This window comes from Danio aesculapii, chromosome 8, assembly GCF_903798145.1.
Source record: "Danio aesculapii chromosome 8, fDanAes4.1, whole genome shotgun sequence".
NCBI classification, from domain to species: Eukaryota; Metazoa; Chordata; class Actinopteri; order Cypriniformes; family Danionidae; genus Danio; species Danio aesculapii.
This window is the reverse complement of record NC_079442.1, coordinates 35,732,482-35,755,269: the sequence shown is the minus strand read 5'-3', so window position 1 is coordinate 35,755,269 and position 22,788 is coordinate 35,732,482. Positions and strand designations below refer to the sequence as shown.

Sequence of the window (22,788 nt, the reverse complement as noted above, 5' to 3'; positions counted from 1 at the left end):
TTGATCCTAACAGTCTGTCTGACATTAAATGTTTATGTCTTTCATTAAGGCGAGACACTGCAGGTGAATAGAATAAAAAAATCAACTACAATTATCACTACAGTCCAGTTTGACCGACTCCATTTAGTATTGCAAAGATTTTGTGTATAACAAAGTTTTACAAAAGGTTGTTTAAATATACAAATGAGGCCTTATTTAAAGAAGTATTTGCTAATTCACATACATATCTAGCACAAAAACATTAGAGTAAGAGGTTTTTACATAGGGGATTTTGCTAATCTTTTTATTACTAAGATAGTTTGGATTGCAGTATTTGACAGTTTTCTTGGGAGTCTAACATAGGCATGGACCGGTATTTGATATCACGGTTTGACGTTGTGATTACCGCTCTTACATATGTTCTTTTTAAATGTCTGGGTACAAAACAAAAACTTTTTTCCGCAGTATATTTTATTTTTAGAAACATATAAAATATTTTTGAGCAGTAAACATGTCAGGCTAAATAAGTCAAATGAATTTTTGACGTCTGCTCACTTTATTGGTTTCAAAAACATAGATTGAAACAGCATCTTTGGATATATTTTCTGCTGAATATATATATCATTGGAACGGTATAACAATATTTTGGCAGTTTTAAAACCTTGAATACCTAAACCACGGTTAACCTTGAAAACGGTTATCATCCCATGCCTAGTTTATCATATTTAGGTACAGAAATTTAACGATAGCAATGCTAAAAATACTTTTCTTACTTTACTTTGTCTTGTTTATAGTCCAAATATCAAAAAAATTATTAGGTCAAGTAAAAATATTCTTTTGTTTTCAACTTCAGAAGAAATAAGTCAAAATTAAGAGTTTTTTCCTTAAAACAGGTCAAATTAAAACTGTAAAAAATGTGTTTTTGCTTTGAAATGTAAATATTGGACGTTTTTTGCATAAATCATATAAATTCTGTTTAAATACAGTAATTAAATACAATTCTGTAGCTCCTGGTCAACTATAACTCAGACTCAACATTGCATATGTTGCGATGTGACTACTGTGAATGTGCACATTGCGCCATCAATGCTGTAAGGATATATTGTGCAGCCCTATTGGAAACACATTTATCGCATAAATGCAGATCAAGAAAGTCATGTGATTATTTTTTTTAAAGCAAGACCACATAGCTAATTTAAACAGTGAAAAATGGCAGTCCTCTTTTCTTTGGGAACTGGGATGCGATGGTACCTGCTAGCATTTATGGACAAACTAGCAGTCAGACAACTAAAATGTTGCTTTGGTCGTCCTAAAATCCTTTACCCAAAGTCAATCATCAAAGTGGGCGCATATTTTGAGAGCATAACTAATTTTGATTTACTCACTGGATAGAAATGGTGCTTTATTAACAAATGTTTATGCGCTTAGACTTAATTCTCATATTTCTCACAGACACATGAAAAAAACTGTGTTTTTCCCTGCAGCGTCTCATCTTCAACCAAACATTTACCTCACACCTTAGATATTACCGCATCCAGTCTCACATTGACAATCAGAGTAACTCAGGAAATCCCCTGAAACGCATCTATTTTCCCACCCCTCCTCCGTGTTAATGCCAGACAGAGAAAAAAAAATCTCCCTCCTCCATCCCACACTCCTCTGTCTGCCATCAGCCTCCACCTCCCCCATCCATCCCAATCGCCCAGGTATATGAATACTCTCCCAAAGGCCAGCCAATACAAACACACACACACACACACACACACTCACGGCCGGGGCTGACTGATGTGTGGGGGTTGGTTGAAGGAGTGTGAAAAGAGAAGATGGCCTATGATGAACCTCTCTCTTTTATCTGTGTTTATCTCCATCTGACATTAATGAGATTTTGGGCTTCTGCATCCTGGGGGAGGGCCGGACCGACTAGGAGGCTTAGCAAGCACATGTGATATAATGTCACAACACGGCTTAGGCTATGACAAGGGGAAATTATGTAAGAGAGCATATTAAGGCACTGTCGCTTGTTTTCGATTGCATTATAACTGAAATCGAAAGGTTTCTTCGAAGGCCTGTGATTGTGTGGGCTGCGAGGGCTTCAGGTTAGCTCTCTTGAGTTGTAGTGCTTTGAGTTTCAAAAACTAGCAAGTTTGCTAGCAGGCAGAGTATTAGCTAGATTAGAACTTCATTAATGGGTAATTTGAATGTTGTGAAATGTACAGGTCACACACTTTGATTATTTGAATGTTAAATTGTTTACATTTAGTAGTATTATTCCCATCAGATTTGGCTATTATTACATTTCTAAGAAGGAAGGGGATTGTTTAGAAACTGGTTTGTATATGTGTTATGATTTATTTTATAATTATGATTTTTTAAAATTAAAATAAAACAGAAACTCCATTATTTATTTTTTAAATAAATAAATTAACACTTAAATAAACATACATAAAAGATAAACATTTTAATAAATGTTTTATTAAATGAATTCATTTTAAAAATATGTATTTTTTGACAGCATAATTTCTGGAACATACTTAAGAAGACTTTGATCTTCATTATTTTGAAATGAATGATTAATTATTATTATTATTATTATTATTATTATTATTATTATTATTATTATTATAATTATTATTATTATTATTATTAGACACCAGCTGTGTCTGTTTGCATGTTCTCCCCATGTTCATGTGGGTTTCCTCTGGGTGCTTCAACAGTCCAAAGACATGTGCTGTAGGTGAATTTGGTAAGCTAAATTGTCTGTAGTGTGTGTGTGTGTGTGTGTGAATGTCCTGGTCCTCCAGATTGGGGGTTGAGCGTTGGGCTAACAAACCACCTTATAAATACTAGATGTTACGAAACACCAATATGGTGCGGCTTAATATCAACCTCAATATAAAATGGCTCTGGGAGTAAGTAAGCAATAATGATAATAATGATAATGATAATAATAATAATAATAATGATGATAATAATATAATATAATGATAATAATAACAATAATAATAACAACAACAATAATAATAATAATAATAATAATAATATAATAACAATAGTAATAACAATAATATTTATTATTATTATTATTATTATTATCGATGTTGATGTAAATTAAATATTTATTTATAATACAACATTGTTATTTTCGTATTTATATTTTTATTAATTTGTCACTTTTATTAAACTGCTTATTTATTTAAAATCATAAATATTTTTAGAACAGATTAAAAAACTAACAGTGCACAGTCTATTTAATCTTATGTAAATTAGTTTGAGATTTGGGCTTGAAGTACAGTCTCTTCTGTTTTAGTATGTACATGGGCATCAATTATTCATTTGTCAAAACATTGGAACTTTGCCTATATTAAACACTTCCAGCTAAAAAAAATAATTTTGAGTAGTGACAACACTGAATAGACTGTTCTTCCATCCCTCACATCCTTATTTTCATTTTAGCAAATTAAATAGGGCACCCAGTGTGAATGAAGCCTATTACTTAAGTATATTTGATCTCACAATCATCTTTTAAAGTAACTAATAGAAAAAATAAAACCTGAGAAAGCCATACTTCCCACTGAGGCTGCTAAATAGCGATGAACAGTAAAGCTGAATAAGTGCCATTTTGATTTGAAAATTCAGCTCAAGAGGTGAAAAACTGATCAAATTAGCAAGGATGCAAATAAGCCAAGCGCGAATCTTCACACATGAACTGAACTGTTAATGTAAAAAAAAAACTAATGAATTGACTTACATTTGCATTCTATTAGAGCCACAAAAGCAATTACGCTCTCAATTGTTCCAGAGAGATGTTCGCGTCTTATCTCTAAAACAAAGCCACATATTTTCTCTCTTCACCCGGTTAATCACAGTTATGATCCATCAGTTCGGGCTTGTCGGTGACGGACTATTTGAAATATCTTAATTAGCACCTAAAGGAGCCTCGTTAAAACACTCAGCTGCTGCTCAGTCCTAAAAAAAGAAAAGAAAAAGCCCTGTCGAATTTAATAACCACCTAGAACTACACACAAGTTTTTTTTTGGATTCTGGTTCAGTGGGAAGAATGAGCTTTGTTATGAAAGCAACAGATTACCATGTTTTTTTTCGCAGAGTTCCATACTGTTCGAGATTCTCATCTGGCACTCTTGCGCAACAATAAAAATGACCCTTGCGGATATCCAAACAAGAGCCTGTTCATATCAGTAACCGACTGAACAACATAGTCTCCGTTTCTCTGCCTTGCAGGTCTTTGACCTCACGAGTCCAAGTTCTGGAACATACTTACGAAGACTTTGACCCGTGATGTCTCAGAACAGCCGCACGGCTCGGTTCTCAGACGCATCCTCTGGTTTATATCGTCGGCAGCTGCAGGACTCCATGCCTGAAGAACCCCTTGCATTTCAGAAGGGGAGGCAGAGAAATGCGCAAATGCAGCTTTTCGTGCTACGGCCATTGATATGCATACCAGAGACCAGCTGCTGCTGAGCTGAGTCCAGATGAACCGTCCGCTGTGCATATGTGTGTGTGGCTTAAGAATGATATGCCTGGCGAATGAGACAGGACATACCTAATATCCCCTCCGGGAACTGGCTTCCTCTCCCAAAGCTCTTGCACCCTCTCATTTCTCCATCAGATATCCCAGAATTCTCTGAGGCACTTGGAAGGATGCCACTCTCTCTCTCGCTCTCTCTCCAAAAAAAAAAATCACAAGTCAGCCGAACCGAACGCGCAGAACGGAAGTGAGCGAACACGCAAGGTGTTCATCAAGGGCATGATTTAGACTAAATTACGTAGCTTTGTTTCCAAAGAGTGAACAATTAAGCAAGAAAATGGCTTCAAAGGCTGAGAGTGGTTCAATTCTACTTTAATGACTGGATGATTAGAGAGGTTTACTACCCACTTCCAGCACCTGGGGGGAATTAAAGATCGAGAGAAAGGGGAAAAAAACACAGATGATTGTGGAAGAGACGAGAAGTCAGCAGGGGAAGAGTTATGATAGCGTGCAGGTGCGAGTGTGTGCCGGCAGACGCTCAGAGATTGCGCACGAGAGAGTAAGAGGGCATGCTTCATTCATGCCCATTCATACTTCCATTTGCATAATCAGTCTCTCGCTGCACTTTGGGAGTGGCGGTCCTGGAATGCGGCTGTCGCAACTCTGCCTTCCCGTCACTGAGCTGCGGTTTTCCTGCACTGGCGGCAAGAACATGCTGTCTGCCAAAGCTCTCTAAATAACCCCTGATAAAAACGCCTCCACATTTAACAGGAAACTCAGAGGGGGAAATCAAATGCATGACTAAGTGGGAAATGCTCATGATATGGGCTTTCTTGTGCTTTCTCTACTACAAAGATGAAAAGCACAGCTATTATTGCCAAGCAAATATAACCATGCAAATACACAGCAATAAATTATGGTAGAGCAATAAATATCAACTATCCTATGTAAATATCCATATGTGGCATGTTTACGCAGACCGACCATTTAAAACCTCAGACTTAACAATAACAAAAACAAAAGTGGAGATGTAAAATTAAGAGTTAAATCAAATACAAAATCAAATATAAAAAACTGTATGATAAATGAGGTCAGAAATGCCAGTCAGTGGTCCACATTAATGAAACTACTACAACTAACCTAAAGGTGCCAAAACATTCAGCCAGGCAAACCATGAAAGTACTAAACCTCCAAACACACCTCATTCCGGAGGCTCTTTGGTAATCTCCACGATGTGAGACTCTCCACCAAAACTCCACTAAAGCACCACCAATCACACATTCGTGGGTTCCCGCTTTTTGTTGCTCAATAGCTAAATGGGGGCTCGTCCGGGATAGACAAACAGACAGATGGACAAACTGAACTGTAAAATGGATAAACATTTAAACATTAAACATTTATTAAATGTATCAGATATATTTATTGACATCTAAAGCACTTTTTGTCTATTTAATGCATTTGCCTAAGATATAGTGTATTAAAATGACCTTGATTTGGGGGTTTTCCTCACCAAACACTGATTATTTGTGTTATATTAACAAGCATATCATGTAATTAATCATTCTTAATCAATCAAAATGCCTAACATTGAGTCTATTCAAGGCATTTACTCACCTACAAGGCTTGTTTACAAGATCTAAAGCGATTTCATCCTTAATTCGCCTAATCATTCAGCACCACTCCTGACAATTACGTCCAGACATTTTTATCAGTATAAAGTAATCATGATAACTCATGAAGCCAACTCAACACCTATGCTTACACTTTGAACCTGTATACTACAGTTCATCAAGCTCCAGCATTGTTTACCAAGCAGCCAAACTCTTTTGAACCCTCAGAACAAGATCTTAGACGAGCCTGAGACTACTTTTTTTAAACCACAGTGTATTAAAAGACCTGAGACAGCTTGACAGAAGATAATGGGTAGGTGCATTTTGCGCTTAATTATGAGTGTGTGTGTGAGTGAGGAACACAGTACATCCTGTCTTTCTACGTCTTCCGGCTGCAGACTGAAAGCACCAGACAGACATGCTCTCACAAACACTGAAACACACACATATGTAAAAGGAGGTTGAGTAACTACTCAGTCTGTGACCTTACCTCGGCAAGCAGTAGAGAAAGAGGAAGTTTCTTCACCCCACCCCACCCAAAGAGAGAGAGTGAGAGAGAGAGACTGCCAGACTACTTTTCACAGATGAGGAACAGTAAGATCTGTAAATAACTCAGCAAAAACCAAACAGCTCTGTCACAATCACACAGAATTTGCAGCCCAGACAGAAACGCTCAAACATACAAACTGCTGTCTAAATCAATTGTATTTGAAATCCTTAGGGCAAATACGTTTGTATTGCAAGGTTGCAATAGCACAATTAAACAGCTGACAATATGCTTTGCCATCATAGGAATAAATTACATTTGCAATATATCACAATGTAAAATATTTCTCCACCAAAATTCCACTAAAGCACCACCAATCACAGGGTTTTTGTTACTCGGTAGCAAAATGGGGGCTCGTCCGGGAATAAATTACATTTTGCAATATATTCAATCATATTCATATTCTTTTTGGCTTAGTCCCTTTATTAATCTGGGGTTGCCACAGCGGAATAAACTGAGAACTTATCCAGCATATGTTTTACGCAGCAGATGCCCTTCCAGCCGCAACCCAACACTGGGAAACACCCAAATACTCTGGCATTCACACACATACACTATGGTCAATTTAGCTTATTCAATTCACCTATAGTGCATGTCTTTGGACTGTGTGGGAAACTAGAGCACCCAGAGGAAACCCGGGAGGACATGGGGAGAACATGTGCTACTCCACACAGTAATGTCTACTGACCCAGCCGGGGCTCGAACCAGCAACCTTCTTGCTGTGAGACGATCATGCTACCCATTGCACCACTGTGACATCTTTTGCAATATATCACAATGTAAAACATTTCTCCACCAAAACTCTACTGAAGCACCACCAATCACACATTAATGAGTTTCTGTTGCTCGATAGCAAAATGGGGGCTCGTCTGGGAATAAATTCAACAAATCTCAACAAAATTTCTGTCTTTTTTCTGTTTTAAGTAAATTATTTCTAAAGATTAAGAACGAAGAATGCTCACTAGCATTAAATTTGTAAGGCATTGCAAATTGACACATTTCAGATAACAGCGACATTTGGAATCGAGCTTGTGTAGCTTCGAGCATTCAAATAGAGTACATTACAGGCCTCAGTCTTACTCTACAAATATCCAAGACACAAATGAAATTGTGTGGAGGCCATTATGAAGTCATCAATATCAAATCTCTGACTCTTCCTGGCAAAGGAGTGACCAGGCGGTCCGGCGCATGTAAAAATACACCAAATCTCCCTCTCTCTAGATGGATATACAGATATATTCCACTTCCGATTTCAGACGGTTTGAGAGTGTTCCCTCTTGTGTGTGGTGAGAGGCAGGAAAGCTCTTGAGAGGAATAAAAGCCTGCTGTGGGGGGTCTGATAATGTGATAATGCAGAGAGCTCCGGGACATTTTGGTCTCACTCGAGACCGGGGGAAACAGCTCGATGTTAACGAGGCAGCGTCATTCACTGTAAGGACCCATTCAATCGGCCAAGCACTTATGACGCACAACGTCAACGCGAAAAACAGACAGAAAACGGGAAATGTGTGCAAACACACCGAAGAGTTTGGTTTGCTCAATTTATACAAGCAAAAAGTAACTGGGAGAGAGCTGCATGGTGGGGGAAGGTGATGGAGGGCTGATCACAGAGAGATGGGAGGGAGGAGATGTTGGTGAATGCACCTCTTTGTTGGTTCATATTCCGTTTCCACCACAATACTCCAATCCCTGCATCATCAGCTCCATTCAGGGGAAACAGTTCATGCAAATGACCAGGCCTGCCATTCACTGACTGTTTGTGTGTGTATTGGAGTGGGGGGGCACACTACTAAAAAACTTTTCCTCTAATCCTCTGCCTCACAAACAGAACCCTGTCTGCTGCAAGAGTCAAGCATTCGAGCCCCAGGGGTAAAAAGAGCCACCACACATGCGAGTAACCCGAGACCGGAGACAACCCAAAGCAGATAAACATAAAACAATCAGCCTGAGACTGCTTAATCGCATTGTTCCTGCCAAAAATATCCAGAAATGAACTTTGTGTTGCATATTTAAGGAGCAAACTTAGGAGCGTTTCCCCCCTCAGCAGCCTTGTGATTAAACCCTCAATGGCTCAGTCATTAAAAACACATCCACTGTCAAGTACCTGTGATAGCTAAACGACCCATTTCTGAATTACCATAACATGACGCCGTTGCTGTGGGACATGTGGAAGTCATGCTGGGCTCGAGAGAGACAGATGGAGGAACGAGATGATAAAAACAAGCACTAGACAGACCGAAAGAGAGAGAGATGAAGACTACAAGCGCCCTGGCCTTTAATGGCTCTAAATGATTGTTTGTTTACACACTCAGCACTGTATCTACAGTAAAGGCCAAAGGGACAGAGGTCACGGCACTGAGGGTTAGTCATTGGTCAATTATATGCAGTATGCAAACATGCTTTCTGTGATTTCTTTTCTTTCTTTTTTTTCTTGGTCAAACTAAATATTTCATTGCAATACACTTAGGCCACTGTGACGGCCACTGTATCCCGATGTCTGACTGCAGAATCCACATCTCACCATCCCCTCCCACCTCCTGGATATCGGGTTGTAACATTTGGACTGGGAAACCAATATCATGATAGTCTCTGGAGCCTGAAGACTGGGTCACCAAAGAACTGACACTCCTGGCTCATTTCCAAGCACTCATCTAAGGAGGGAAGCTGACACTGCTTGGAATATGCCAACGCAAAACCTTAGACATACAAATTTCACCCTGGTGGTACGGCTTAGCGGTTAAAAGATCTTGTCTGCCAACATTGAGATTGTTGGTTTGAATACTGGCAGAGATGATTCAGGAACATTGCAATAGCACTTAACCTCAGGTTGTGCCGAGGGGACTGTCCCTATAAGAACTGCACTGTACATCTGCCAAAGAACTACTTACTGTCGAGACTGAAGTTTGTGTCACCAAAGTACTGACACTTCTGGCTGCTTTCCAAGCATTCATCTGAAGGCGAATGAATATATGGCAAGCCATTGTCACAATATCTATTTTTGTTTACTAATACTAGTGAGTTATCTAAAAGCCACTACATAGAATATGGTTACATTCACTGAAAGCCAGTCCTTAAAGTTTCAATTGCTTCCTTATTTGATGCAATGACTAGTCAGAATAGCTGCATGGTTTAGTGTAATATACAACCCTACAAGTAAGATTAAGAATGTTTAGTAATAACGTGAACACTAGTTCCTAATATGACTAAAATATGATCCAATTAGTTCAGAAAATTGACACATACAAGCACAATGATTTCTAGTAAAGCAAAATGAATAACAATACATGATGAATAGCATTAAATAGTGTCAGTAACAAATGGAAAACATAGTTTGGAAAAGGAAATGCTATAGTTGGAAGTGAATAGTGCACAGGTGCAAAAAAATATAACCAATATGAGCAGCATAGAATTAAGCACAATTACACACTTCAAAATGAATGTTTTTTTTTTCTTAGTGTAAGAAAAGTGTACAATTTAAAGAATGGTTTTCACTATTTTAAAAGATCCTTATGGAAACACCAAATCCAATAAACTTTATAGAATGAAATGAATTACTTGATACGGCAAACTAATTTCATAGGGTGAAGGATCTAATGAAAAGTTATTTATACAACTGGAAAAGATGGTGGTCACTGGCTTACTTTAAAAAGTTAAAGTAAAACTGCTTGTCATGGACCTCTGACACTTGCAGGAGACTACCAAAAAAGTTTACCCTGTGCTAGAAGAGAGGATGTAGCATAAGACGCAACAAAGCGACTCACCTGTGATGCTTTCCGCTTGTATTTATTGGAGAAATCAAATTTCTCCTTCATATCATCCAGGAGTTGCTCCAGACGCGCTTTCTCCTCTTTCCCCGTGTAATCCGGACTCAGGAGAACATACGCCCTCCAGTTGGCCGAGTCAAAGCCCCAATGGCAAGTCCTGTTCTCCAGCGATTTGTGACTGTGCACCACGAATTTATGGGTCGGGTACATGAGCCTGCAGTCCATGCACTGGATGCAGGGCGCGTTGGGACTCGTGTAGAGCTCCGGGACCAGCAGACCCTTACACTTCCCGAAGCACTCGTGGTAGATCTTGAAGCTCTTCTCGGTGAGTTCCAGCTCGATAGAGCCGTACAGCTCCTTCTTGGAGTGCGGCGGGTACGTGCCCCCGTAGATGAGCGCGTTGCAAAGCCGCTCCGCGTCCGTCTTGGTGATGAGCCCGCAGGACGGCGCGGCGAACGGCAGGATGCCCATTACCTTCAGGATCTCCAGCTGGTCGGCGGTACAGCGCGAGCAGTAGATGTGCAGGTCGTCGCACACAGAGTTGATCTGCTGGAGCGAGAAATCCCGCAGCACCGTGTTGAGGATCTGCGGCAGGCACAGGCGCTTCTCGCCGCCCACCACGAAGCACGAGATAGTCTCGCCCTCCAGTACCGTCTCGCACCTCTCGGTTGAGCGGTCGGACGGGATGAAGAGCGGTCCGGGCATCACCGGAGGAGGCTGCATCGGGGGGAGGTGCAGCACAGGCTCCGGGATGTCTTTACCGTCCTTCTTGAAGAGCAAGTCGTGTTGCCACCTGGCCGAGAACGCGGCCGGTCCTCCGAGGGAGATCATGGAGCTCAGGTGAAACTGTTTGAGAGTTTGTTGCAGTCCCGGGTGAGGCTGGAAACTCTGTCGCGCTACTGTTTCCATGTTTCGCGCAGCGCGTTGTCGTTAAAACCGAGCGTCGGGCAAGAAATGTGACTCAAAGGTCCTGGTTTTGCGTCTCTAAATCCAAGTCTGTGAAAACAAGCACAAGAAGGCCCACAGGGCTTCATCAAATCCCCGCTCAGACGAAGGTTTCCACCGGCGCGTCTTCTTCCCCTGCAGCGGGCTCTCTTCTGTCCATATCCACAGACAGAAAACTCAAGTGTAACACGAGCAAAAGCGCGCAAGTTGCAGCAAAACTATCCCACGGGAAGGCCGAACTTGTCCCACGTCAATTTCACGAGTCAAATACACAATCCGCGAACTTTAAATCCGTGTTTTTGCCTGCGAGTAGAGATCGCTGCAGCCGGACACGGCGCGTCGCCTCCGCTCCTCTGCCCCTGCAGTTCAGTATGAGTGAGTCAGTGAGCAGCAGAGTCTCTCTCTCTCTCTCTCTCTCTCTCTCTCTCTCTCTCTCTCTCTCTCTCTCTCTCTCTCTCTCTCTCTCTCTCTCTCTCTTCTCTCTCTCTCTCTCTCTCCCTCTCTCTCCCTCTCTCTCCCTCTCTCAGTGTTTGTGTGTGTCTGGCTCAGTCATTGAATCCTAGCCAAGAATGTGACTGACTCCGCAGACTGTGGCTCTTCCAAGAACCAGCCTTCACTCCCCACTGCTGTAGAGAGGCAGTCACTGTACTTAACACAGTTTTTTGTAAACAATTTACTGTTACAGTATTGTCTTATTTTTGGATAGTTATCATCAACTTTATTTTTTATTTTATTTAGGATTTAGCCGAAATATTTCTTACTTTTTAATTATAGCACTGCAATTATTTATACACTACTATTTGTTACTTCTTTAATTTATTGAACAAAGCTTTGTTTAATGTATATTTTACTCAAACTATATCATCTTAAAATAGATTATACAGAAAAAAAGGTGAAGTAAATAAAGAATACAAGAAAGAAAGAAAAACGTTTCTGCATTGCTATTGTATTACATTTATCAAATATATTAACAGTGTTATAACATCTATTGTAATGTTGAGCAATATAATGTGATAATGTAATAACAATGTTATAAAACTTGACATTAATTGCTCTAAAGAGGCTACTAATAATAATTTTTCACTTTTTACTTGAATAATAAAAGTAAAATAACACATTAATCATTAGAATTGTTACATAATTATAAAAATAATATAATAAATTAATTGTATAATAGGCGGTTCATTCCGCTGTGGCGACCCTAGATTAATAAAGGGACTAAGCCGACAAGAAAATTAATGAATTAATAATTGTATAATACATCATTGTATAAATGAAAATAATACAAAAATATATAATTTCCCCATATGGATTTTACTTAAACATTCATTTCTGTTATTTCAATTACAACTATTTCTTTCTTCATTATTAATTAAAGTCAAAGTGTTCAGAAAAGCCACTTATCACTGCAGGTTGTTATTACTCATAAAAAATAATCATGGCTGCAATTACACTCCAGATGGTTGGTAAAAGTGTACATTAGTAGACTGTCAATGAAATCTCAGAGAGGAGGAAATAAGAGCGTTTTGCAGGCAGGCAGGGTAGTATATGTTGAATCAGTGGGTTGATGGGTGGAGTCTGAAACTAACAGACGCCCTAATTTAAACTGGCTGCGGTCTGAGTTTGTAAGCTTTGGTTTTCCTGAGACTTCTAGACTCAAAATGAGTACAACAGACTGAACTGGGAAAGTCCTGGAGCTACATAACTACTAAACACACACATGGCCCATGGCCTATTATTTCACAACCTTTGCATGATATGACAAAACAGCTGTTTTGCCAATACTATCACTAGGTCAATCACAGCTATTATTTAAGCTAATATGCACTACACTATCATTCTTTTCACTTTTAATTAAATAAAGCATTATTCAGTCATGGGTTTACGCCACACTGACATCCAGCACTGCCTTTCTGTGACCTATATAAATATTCATCTCTTAAGGTTTGAATCAGTATATGCATGACTGTTATGTCTGTCTGTAGATGGTTATGGGACTCATTTCATGCACATTTCCTCTGACACTACAGTGCTGTTCATATGCCAGCGATTTATTATTAATTCTCTTTAGATTGAGTACAACAGTAAACACGAGGTCAATGTAATCTGTTGCAGTAGTGCCCTCTAGCCCTGCTGGTGCGTTACTGCAGGTGGATTACAATGGGACAAATGGCCTTGATGCATTGCATCAGTTCACCAAACCGCCAACCATGAGGAAAACGTCTCCGAAATATACGATATTAAGGCTCAGGTCAAACATATATAGGGGTCATTATCACTATAAAGTGCATTTGATGTCCCACAAGATTGAATCAGTCCTTTATGAATATGATGCAAAATATTTCAATGTTTTAATATGGTTGGGTAAACCTACACACATCCAGGTAGAATTATAAGTGTTTTGAAACATGTTTTTGAAAGGATGTGATTTTGCCATGTCTCACACACTGCTCAGCCAACTTCATTGAGCCTAAATAAAGTAGGTAAATTAGATAAAATTAAAACAATTTGAAATATTCTTATCGTCTTTAACAAGTTATTTGATAAAACAAGTCATTTTGATCACTTTTATTTAGTTTTTATGATATTATTAATCATTTTGCATGTGTCCTTGAAATTGCTGTCTACCCTGTCATGATGTGGTAAATGCCCCTTTAAGAAAGCCTCTGATGTACTCATTGGCATCCCCATGCCCATTATGGGATTCTTCAGGAGGTTAAAACACCTGCTGTGCACACAGTAACTATCTACACTTATGTTTCCTATTTTTCCTCATATTGTGTTTGAAACTGATTGTTGTCAAGTTTAACATGTCCATCCTGTCATAGTGAAATATTAATTAATATATAAAAAAATCAGAAATTAAAAATATAGATTTTGAACTGTGTACAAAGAGCTTGAATAAGGAAACATTTTGCCAGCTGCAGGTACAGCCTGTGTTAAATAAATGTGTTAAATAAAATCTTTAGCCAAAAATGTCCTCCCTGTGATTGTCCACCCTGTCACAAATTCTTCCTTGACAGCGTGAACTTATGCATTGTTATTGACACTTTATTTATTTATTATAATTTTTTTAATTAGTTAATTAGTTAATGTGTTTATGTTACAACACGTATACAGACACACATACTACCCTAGTAGATGCAGTATATGAGTGGACAATACAAACCTTTTAGCAATATGTGCCTCAGTCTATATAAAGGATATTCTTTTAAAGTCCATATAATGGAGCTCATTGACTGTTTGAAATAAAAATACATGCCAGTGTCCACCCTGTCATCTTGTTTTCCACTGTCATGTTCAACTTTTATGAAAATTAACAAATTATTTATAAGACATCTTGTGTGATTTCTTAATTAACCAATAAAATTTGACAAAATATTTTAGATCTTGGGTTATATTTTGAAAAGAATGTGCAACGATTGCATATTTTATTGGTAAATAAATGTTTTGTCCATTAATTCAATATTATAAATAGACTTTTTTCATGATCTAAAAAGTTTGGTTGGTAAAGGGAGACATTTCGTTTCAGAAAATATACATTTTATAATCACACTGCAATGAAAATACACTTATACTACTTTAAATTTGTCCATGACTGGGTTAACACAATTTAAAGTTAATTTACTGTTTTTCTGCTTGCAGATTATTTATATAAAGTGCAGGAGCTTGACCAACATTCATTTCTTACAGGTCAAGGTTTAATTAATACAACAACAATGTGGTTAAATGAAAAATCTCAAATGCACTATATAGTGATAATGACCCATAACACACTTATATCAGCCTTCAATGTAAAAGTAAAGCAGTCTGATATTACATGTTTTGCTGGAAAAGCATATCTACTGTTCATCCAAATTAGATGGTATAAATCTCCTTTATTCGCATCGACCATAAGCTAAATGTGTTACCAGCTCTTTGTTTTCTGTAATATGGCATTGCAGCTTGGTGATAATGTGATGAGAGAAGGGAATTCTCTGTAACGGTGCCTTAGATTCCTTCATCCAAAAGTTTTAGTTGCATTTGCGTCATGGTTTTTGGAAAAGCCCCGCGAGTTTGACCAAAATATGATCATTAAGTGTATGCTGTCTCTCACCTTTGTGCACATATATGGAAGTGTATTCAGATGGCTGGTGTGAACACAAACTGCTGACCAAAAGTCTTTTTGAAATTGTTTATTTTATTTTAATTTTCTTATTGGAAGTTTAGACTTTTCTGTCCTTGATTAAAATTCCTTTGTTGGCTATTAGCAAAAAACAGACTGGTTATTGTCAGACCAAGCTTTATTTAAACAGCTGAAAATAGCATATGAATAATAACAATAATAATAAAACACCATTTCGTGACTATAACAACAGCTTTGCAAGAGCCAGAGCCCTAAAATGCTAAAGCATTCAGATTGGTTGTCTTTTGTGTAGGCGTTATGACATGTCTGCAGTAATTACGATCCACAAGAGTCAAATTACCCATTTAAATTTATGCAGTGGCAATTTAAACGGCAGACACATTACGAATGTTTGCTTTCGTAGTGTAGGAATTGGTGAATCAGTGACTTGCTAATTCATTTATTTAATCTATTTAAAGTCAGTTCTCTGGCAAAAAATGAACAAAGAGGTGTGAAAAATAATATTTGATCTGGTTGCCATTAAAAGGTTATGAACCGTTCCGAGCACGCATTAAGAGAGATTTATTTGTTGACAGCCAGTTTTCTCTGCCCAAGCTACACCACCACCACCTTCTACACAAAACAGGATCAACATATATCTGGTAGGTTCAGATAAGAAGAAATGGAAGATGAGTGCTGCAGCAATGCCATTTATTCAGCAGAATTGTATGCAGTGATATGCTGATGTTTTGTAAACACTTGGATTAGTGGTGGGCATTAAGTCTCTCCTTCTCAGCATTACCAGTGCAACCTGTGCCAGCTGTCTGACAAGTCAAAGCCGTCACAGCCGTGACCTTTTTGAGAAAGGGCAGACCTGCGGGGTAATCATTCTGGTGCGAGGTCGTGCCCACATCTCTCCCTGGAGGAGACACAACTCCTCCGGTTACATACTGGCAGATCAGTAGGGGTAGAGGTTTGGTAACAGATACTGGCTGAGAAGATCTCTGTCGGACTCATTTTGTGAACAGTGACTTAAAGGTGATGCCTAGAAATTGAAGAGGCTTCTTCCTAATTTGGTATGAATTACAATTTTAGATATCAAACTGCATGTTGATTAAACAAAACTAATGTGACTTAGTAGTGCTTTCAAAACAGTGCAAAATGCTGTGTTTGTTGATGTGGCTGGTGTAAAAATTTAGGCAATGACACCAGCATGTTCATTCATTCATTTTCTTTTCTTTTCGCCTTAGTCCCTTTATTAATCAGGGGTTGCCACAGCAGAATGAACCACCAACTTATCCAGCATATGTTTTACGCAGCGCATGCCCTTCCAGCTGCAACCCCATCACTGGGAAACACCTATACACACTCATTCAATCACATACACTACAGACAATTTAGCTTACCTAACTCACCTATAGCGCATGTCTCTGGAAACCGGAGCTCCCGGAGGAAACCCACACGAACAGGAGGAGAACATGCAAACTCTACACAAAAATGCCAACTGACCCAGCCGAGGCTCAAACCAGCGACTTTCTTGCTGTAGCGTGTGTGACAACATAAAATGAAACTGATGAATCTAAAGATGACAAGAACGATGAACCATTTATTATATGGGCTTCAAAATTTTGAAATAGTACCATTTTCATCTCTGAGCAGACTGCAAAAAAATTTCAATTATGAAAAAAAACATGTAGAAACAAAAAAATCTACGCAAACAGTTTTATATCTAGAATGTGCTCTGATTGGATCATTTGATTCAGTGGATCATTAACTATAGACTCGCTCTGACTGTCACTGGACCATTTGAATCAGTTAATCATCTGTCTGAATCACTTGAATTTGTGGTTGCCAGTCTGACTGTAAATTTACAAGCCAAAATTGCCAGTAAGTTACTGTAAATTAGACAGTAAATTGTGATTTTTTTTTACAGTATTAATTTACAGTGTAGGACAGGAGAGAAGTACCCTGATGAAAGATTGTGCAAGATTCTGACGTGCACATTTAGTGGACACTTTCATGAATCACAATTCAATTAATTTGCTAAATAATTTAACAGGTATATACTGAAAAAATTAGCCTGTCGGTGCCAATAGCCTTGTTAGTGCACTGACATATAGCACTGATGTGCTCAAGGCAACCAGATTTTCTTTCCCTGCTCGAGATCTTTTGCCTATGCTTCCCCTCTCTCTGCCCCCCATGTTTTCTTATCTTCACTACACTGTCTTATAAAATAAAGGCTAAATAATACCCATAAAAAAAACCCCAAAAAACACGACAGCACGGCGTAGTGCTGTCGCCTCACAGCAAGGTCACTGGTTTGAACCTCAGTTGGGTAAGTTGGCATTTCTGTGTGGAGTTTGCATGTTCTCCCGTGTTCGCGTGGGTTTCCTCCAGGTGCTCCGGTTTCCCCCACAAGTCCAAAGACATGCACTATAGGTGAATTGGGTAAGCTAAATTGTCCGTAGTGTATGTGCGTGAATAAGAGTTTGTGGGTGTTTCCCAGTGATGGGTTGCAGCTAGAAGGGCATCCGCTGTTTAAAACATATATGCATAAATTGGCGGTTCATTCCGCTGTGGCGACCCCTGATTAATAAAGGGACTAAGCTGAAAAGAAAATGAATGAATGAATAAAAAGCACACAAATACACTGCTATATTTGGTCTCTGAGTATGTGATAATTTCTCCACTTCGAAATAACTAGAAATGACATATTTTTATGAAACATAATGAATGCCAATAAAATCAATAAAAACATGCATTTAAAAAAGCTAGTAAGTAGCAACTGTAAAATATGATAGTTCTGTGCAATTAATATAGAATGTAAAATTGAATTTACACCAACTTCATTAAAAAAATAAAAGCAAAAACAACTGATCATTTTGATTATTCAATTTTGAGTAATGAATGAATGAACTCATCATTTTGTAGAATTAAATGTTTTTAATTGAATTGAATTTATTTTTCACTTTTGACTTGAGATGCAACTACTGGTTTAGTTGAGCAATGACAAAAGTCTGGAACTGAGAATGGGAAACCTGTTTGAAAACAGTTATTCATTTTGACAATTAGTTTGGTGACACTAGTGATGCAAATATATACACTCCCAAAATTCATGTGGCTCAAATCCGGCCCACACCAGACACTTACATCCGGCCCACATACCCCATGGAATGATGGCACTTGGGCAGTCCACTCCTGTTTGCCAGATCTGGGCCACAATTAAGCCATAGCAATATCACATATTAGCCAGAATTCAACCAAATGAACCAGATCTGACCCTATTCTGGGCCACAGTATGCTTTTATTCTGGCCCAGATCTGGCCTACACCTTACACTTACATCTGGACCACATACTGAATGGAATGATGGCTCTAGGGTGGTCCGCTCCTGTTTGTCAGATCTGGGCCACAAATAAGCCAAAGCAATACCATATATTAGCCAGAATTCAACCAAATGATCTAGAACTGACCCTATTCTGGGCCACAGTTCTGCCAGATCTGGCCTACACCTTACACTTGCTGGGTGTGGCAATGTACAAAAATCCCAGCATGCATTGCAGTATGAATACATTATATAGCTTATTGATGCTACAGTTTTCATTATTTGTTTTCATTGATTCTGCTGTTTATGTTGACGTTGTTGATTTTGTCACTTTTAGTATCCTTTTTGTGATGTTTGTGAGTTTTGTTCATTTTGGTTATTGTCAACATTGTTGAGGTTCATATGCTGATTATTGATGTCTCTGTGAGCAGAAGTTGAACCATAGAATTTTTTTAGCTTATAAACCTTCATAATTCTGTGGCATGTGCAAGCATGTTATTACGTTACTTCTAGTAATGGATTAAACATTGGTTAACATCAATGAGTTATATTATTTTATCACAGGTTGTGCCTCACTTAATTTTATTTATTTATTTTTTACTTGGCTTGTTTGCTGTAATGAATAAACTTTTCAAGCAAAGTTCTTAATAGTTACAGCAGCCCAAAATAAAATTTATATTAAGAGGTTCAGGGCTATGAGCCCAACTAAAGCAAACACTTTTCTCCATGATGGTGACTTTAGTCTATGTGACCCACATATGTTTTAAGATAACTGGGCCACATTTGCCATATCTTCTCTGGGCCACTATAGGCTAACGGTTGCATTAGCCAGAGCTTACTGTGCTGAATATTTGCCAAATGTGGCCCACATATGTTTTAAAATAACTGGGCCACATTTGTCATATTTTCTCTGGGCCACTATAGGCTCACAGCTGCAATAGCCAAAGCTTACTGTACCGAATGTTTGCCAAAAGTGGCACACATATGTCTTAAGATAACAGGGCCATGTTAGCACTTATACATATGAGCCACTTTAGGTTTAGACCCAGATTACTCTTAAATGACTATGCCACATTTTTGCCAACTGTGGCCCAAATTTGTCCTCCATCATTTGCGCCAAATTTATCATTTCCACATGGGCCACATTAGGCTCACAATCAGATTACATTTTGCCATAAGTGCCAAATCTTTCCCTTAAATGGCCCATTTATGAATTTGAATCTTTGCCCCCCCTTTGCCATTGTACATGTGGGCCACTTCAGGCTCACGTTTATTTTTCTGGGCTGAAGGAATACCACCAGTGCCGCATAACTGCCTAAAGTGGCCCAGATTCATTATCTGCTATCTGCATATGCTATCTGGGCTTCCCTTTAAATAAATAGTTTATCCAAAAATTGTTTTCTTAAATGCTTCAGTCAAATATACCCTGGATCCTCCAGCAAACATAACATTCTCCAGTTTTGCAGTGTCTGAACCAGTGTGTTCAATGTGCAGTGGTGTAAAGTAACTAATTACAAATAATCAAATTACTGTAATTGAGAAGTTTTTCACAGGAATTGTATTTTACTAAGTAGTTTTAAGCTTGAGTACATTTTTAGTGCACTATTGATACTTTTACTCCACTACTTTTCTTCAACCAACAGTCACTACTTTATTTTTTCTGGTCTATGGGGATTTTTAAAAATCAGTCCTGTGATTCCTGTTCAATCAAATCGCACATAGAAGGTAAATCGCATCATGATGAACTACCTTCAAACTGTTTGAAAGCATTAAAAGTGTCCAAGAAGATGAAAAATCTTAACACGCATTGACCCAGAGACTGTTTAGATGTATATCACTGATGAGAAGATGAAGGATGATGACTGTATGATGACCAAATTGTCCTTAAACACCCAGCAGGTACAAGACGTCAACATGATGCCAGATTGACGTTGTACCCCAACGTCGTGGGGACGTTGCATCTTGTTTGGAAATGAAAATCGGGTTGACATCAGAGCCCAACATCAGGCCGACATTAATGTCAAACCTAAAGTCAACCAAATATCAACATCTAATGATGTTACAGCTTGATGTTGTGTGGACATTACCACTATGACGTCTATCAGATGTTGGATTTTGGTTGCCATACCTGTAAAATAAATGTCAGTACCGGTATTTGATGTCAATATGACAACTGGTCAAATAGTTTAAGATGTTGGCTCGATGTTGGATTTTGGTCACTTTCTATCGCAAACTTAAATCAACCAAATATCAACGTAATTTCACGTCGTTATTGGACATCAAACTAATGTTGTCCTTAGATGCTGGTTAAACATTAAATTTTGATCACTTGACATCACATCCTAAATCTAATATAATAATAACTTCTTATGAAGTTGTGTGCCTGCTGGGCAATGACTAGATGCACTACAGAATGTTACGTTTGCACACATCCACAAATTACATGTCAATGCATCAGCTTTTTTACAGCGTAATACTCACTACTTACTACTCTTGAGTACTTTTGAAAGGGCTACTTTTTACTCATACTTTGAGTAATATTTACAACAGATACTTTTACTCGCACTACATTTTTTGGAAAGTAATGGTAACTATAGTATGATTTGTCGGTACTCTTTCCACCACTGCCAATGTGCTTATTTAAGTCTTAATTAGGCGTCCAAATGAAACATCTTTTTCAGCACATTGGTAATCCTTAAACCTCTACACCGTCTTTCCAAATCTCCTCTCACCATTTCACACATCTTCTTCCACAGTGCATTGAGAGAGAGAGAGAGCTTGCTTTTGGAAGAACTCGAGTAGCGCCCGCTATTTTTACATTTTTCATCATTCATCAGGCAACCATGGCGACAGCGCACAACATTGCCTCACACCAGTCCTAATGACATAAGCGCTCTTTCCTGGATTCAGTCTCTCCGGCTCCATCCCTGAACAGACGTACTCAAACTCATCTGCTATTGTACTCTCTCACTGTGTGGCTATGGAACCATCAGTGTCAGCATTAGAACCTTCTGGATTTCTCATCCGGATGAGAGAGAAGGTTCCAAACCATGCCTCAGCCTCTCCAAAGCTCAAAGCTAAGGCACCTCGTATGGATCATTTATTTCAGCCACCAGAACTTTGCTCGTTTTTTTCCCACACATGTTGCTTCATAATGGAATGACGTTGATAGTGTGCATGTGTGGGTTTCTTCCATCACGGCATGATCACCGGATAGTTATTCAGTGGCTATTTTTGGTGTAGCTCATTCCAATTATAGTGCTTGTGTATTTTTTGTACTTAATTTCCCATCACAACCCATTTAAATGTAATATACTAGTCGTCCAGGACAGGATGTTTTATTTTTACAGAGAAAAGTCTCCAAGAGAAACCAACCAATTACATAAAAGTTAGTAATTATTGATTTTGTGCAAACTTTTACATATTAAACAAACACACACAGAGACATACAAATACACAAAACACACCTCCAAACTGTCAAACATTTATCTGTTTTCCTTTGGCTTAATCGCTTTATTCATCTGGGGTTGTCACGGCGGAATGAACCACCAACTTATCCAGCATAGGTTTTACACAGCAGATGCCCTTCCAGCTGCAACACCCATACACTCTCACATGCAAACACATACACTACGGCTAAATTAGTTTATTCAATTCACCTATAGTGCATGTCTTTGGACTGTGGGGGAAATCGGAGCACTCCATGTAAACATGAGGAGAACATGCAAACTCCACACAGAAATACCAACTGGCCCAGTCAGGACTCGAACCAGCGACCTTGGCGCATTGGCAACGTATTGGCAGGTTGGCAACTAAACTCTGGACCTAAACTCTGCAGAGTTTGGTTACCCTTCTGCTGTTGGGGGTGTTTTTATCCACTCTAGACTGATTTCACAAAACACACCTCTGGACTGTCAAACAATATATTGTTATTTAGAGAATTTATTTAGGAGGAACTGACTACAGATCAGTGTGAAATGTTTTAAAGGTTTTTTCAGACTTTTACCCCTTGTTGGGGATGTTTTCAT

The 22,788-nt window shown here is 38.6% G+C and overlaps 1 protein-coding gene across 1 annotated transcript in view; it reads right to left on the bottom strand.

The window, feature by feature from the left end:
- Nucleotides 1-11,711, bottom strand: part of skia (v-ski avian sarcoma viral oncogene homolog a) — a 138,959-nt gene extending 127,248 nt beyond the window's left edge. Inside the window, exon 1 of the mRNA XM_056463852.1 lies at nt 10,384-11,711. Coding sequence (XP_056319827.1) covers nt 10,384-11,295 — 912 coding nt within the window. The 5' untranslated portion in view covers nt 11,296-11,711. The remainder of the gene's footprint in view (nt 1-10,383) is intronic.
- Nucleotides 11,712-22,788: the final 11,077 nt, after the last annotated feature.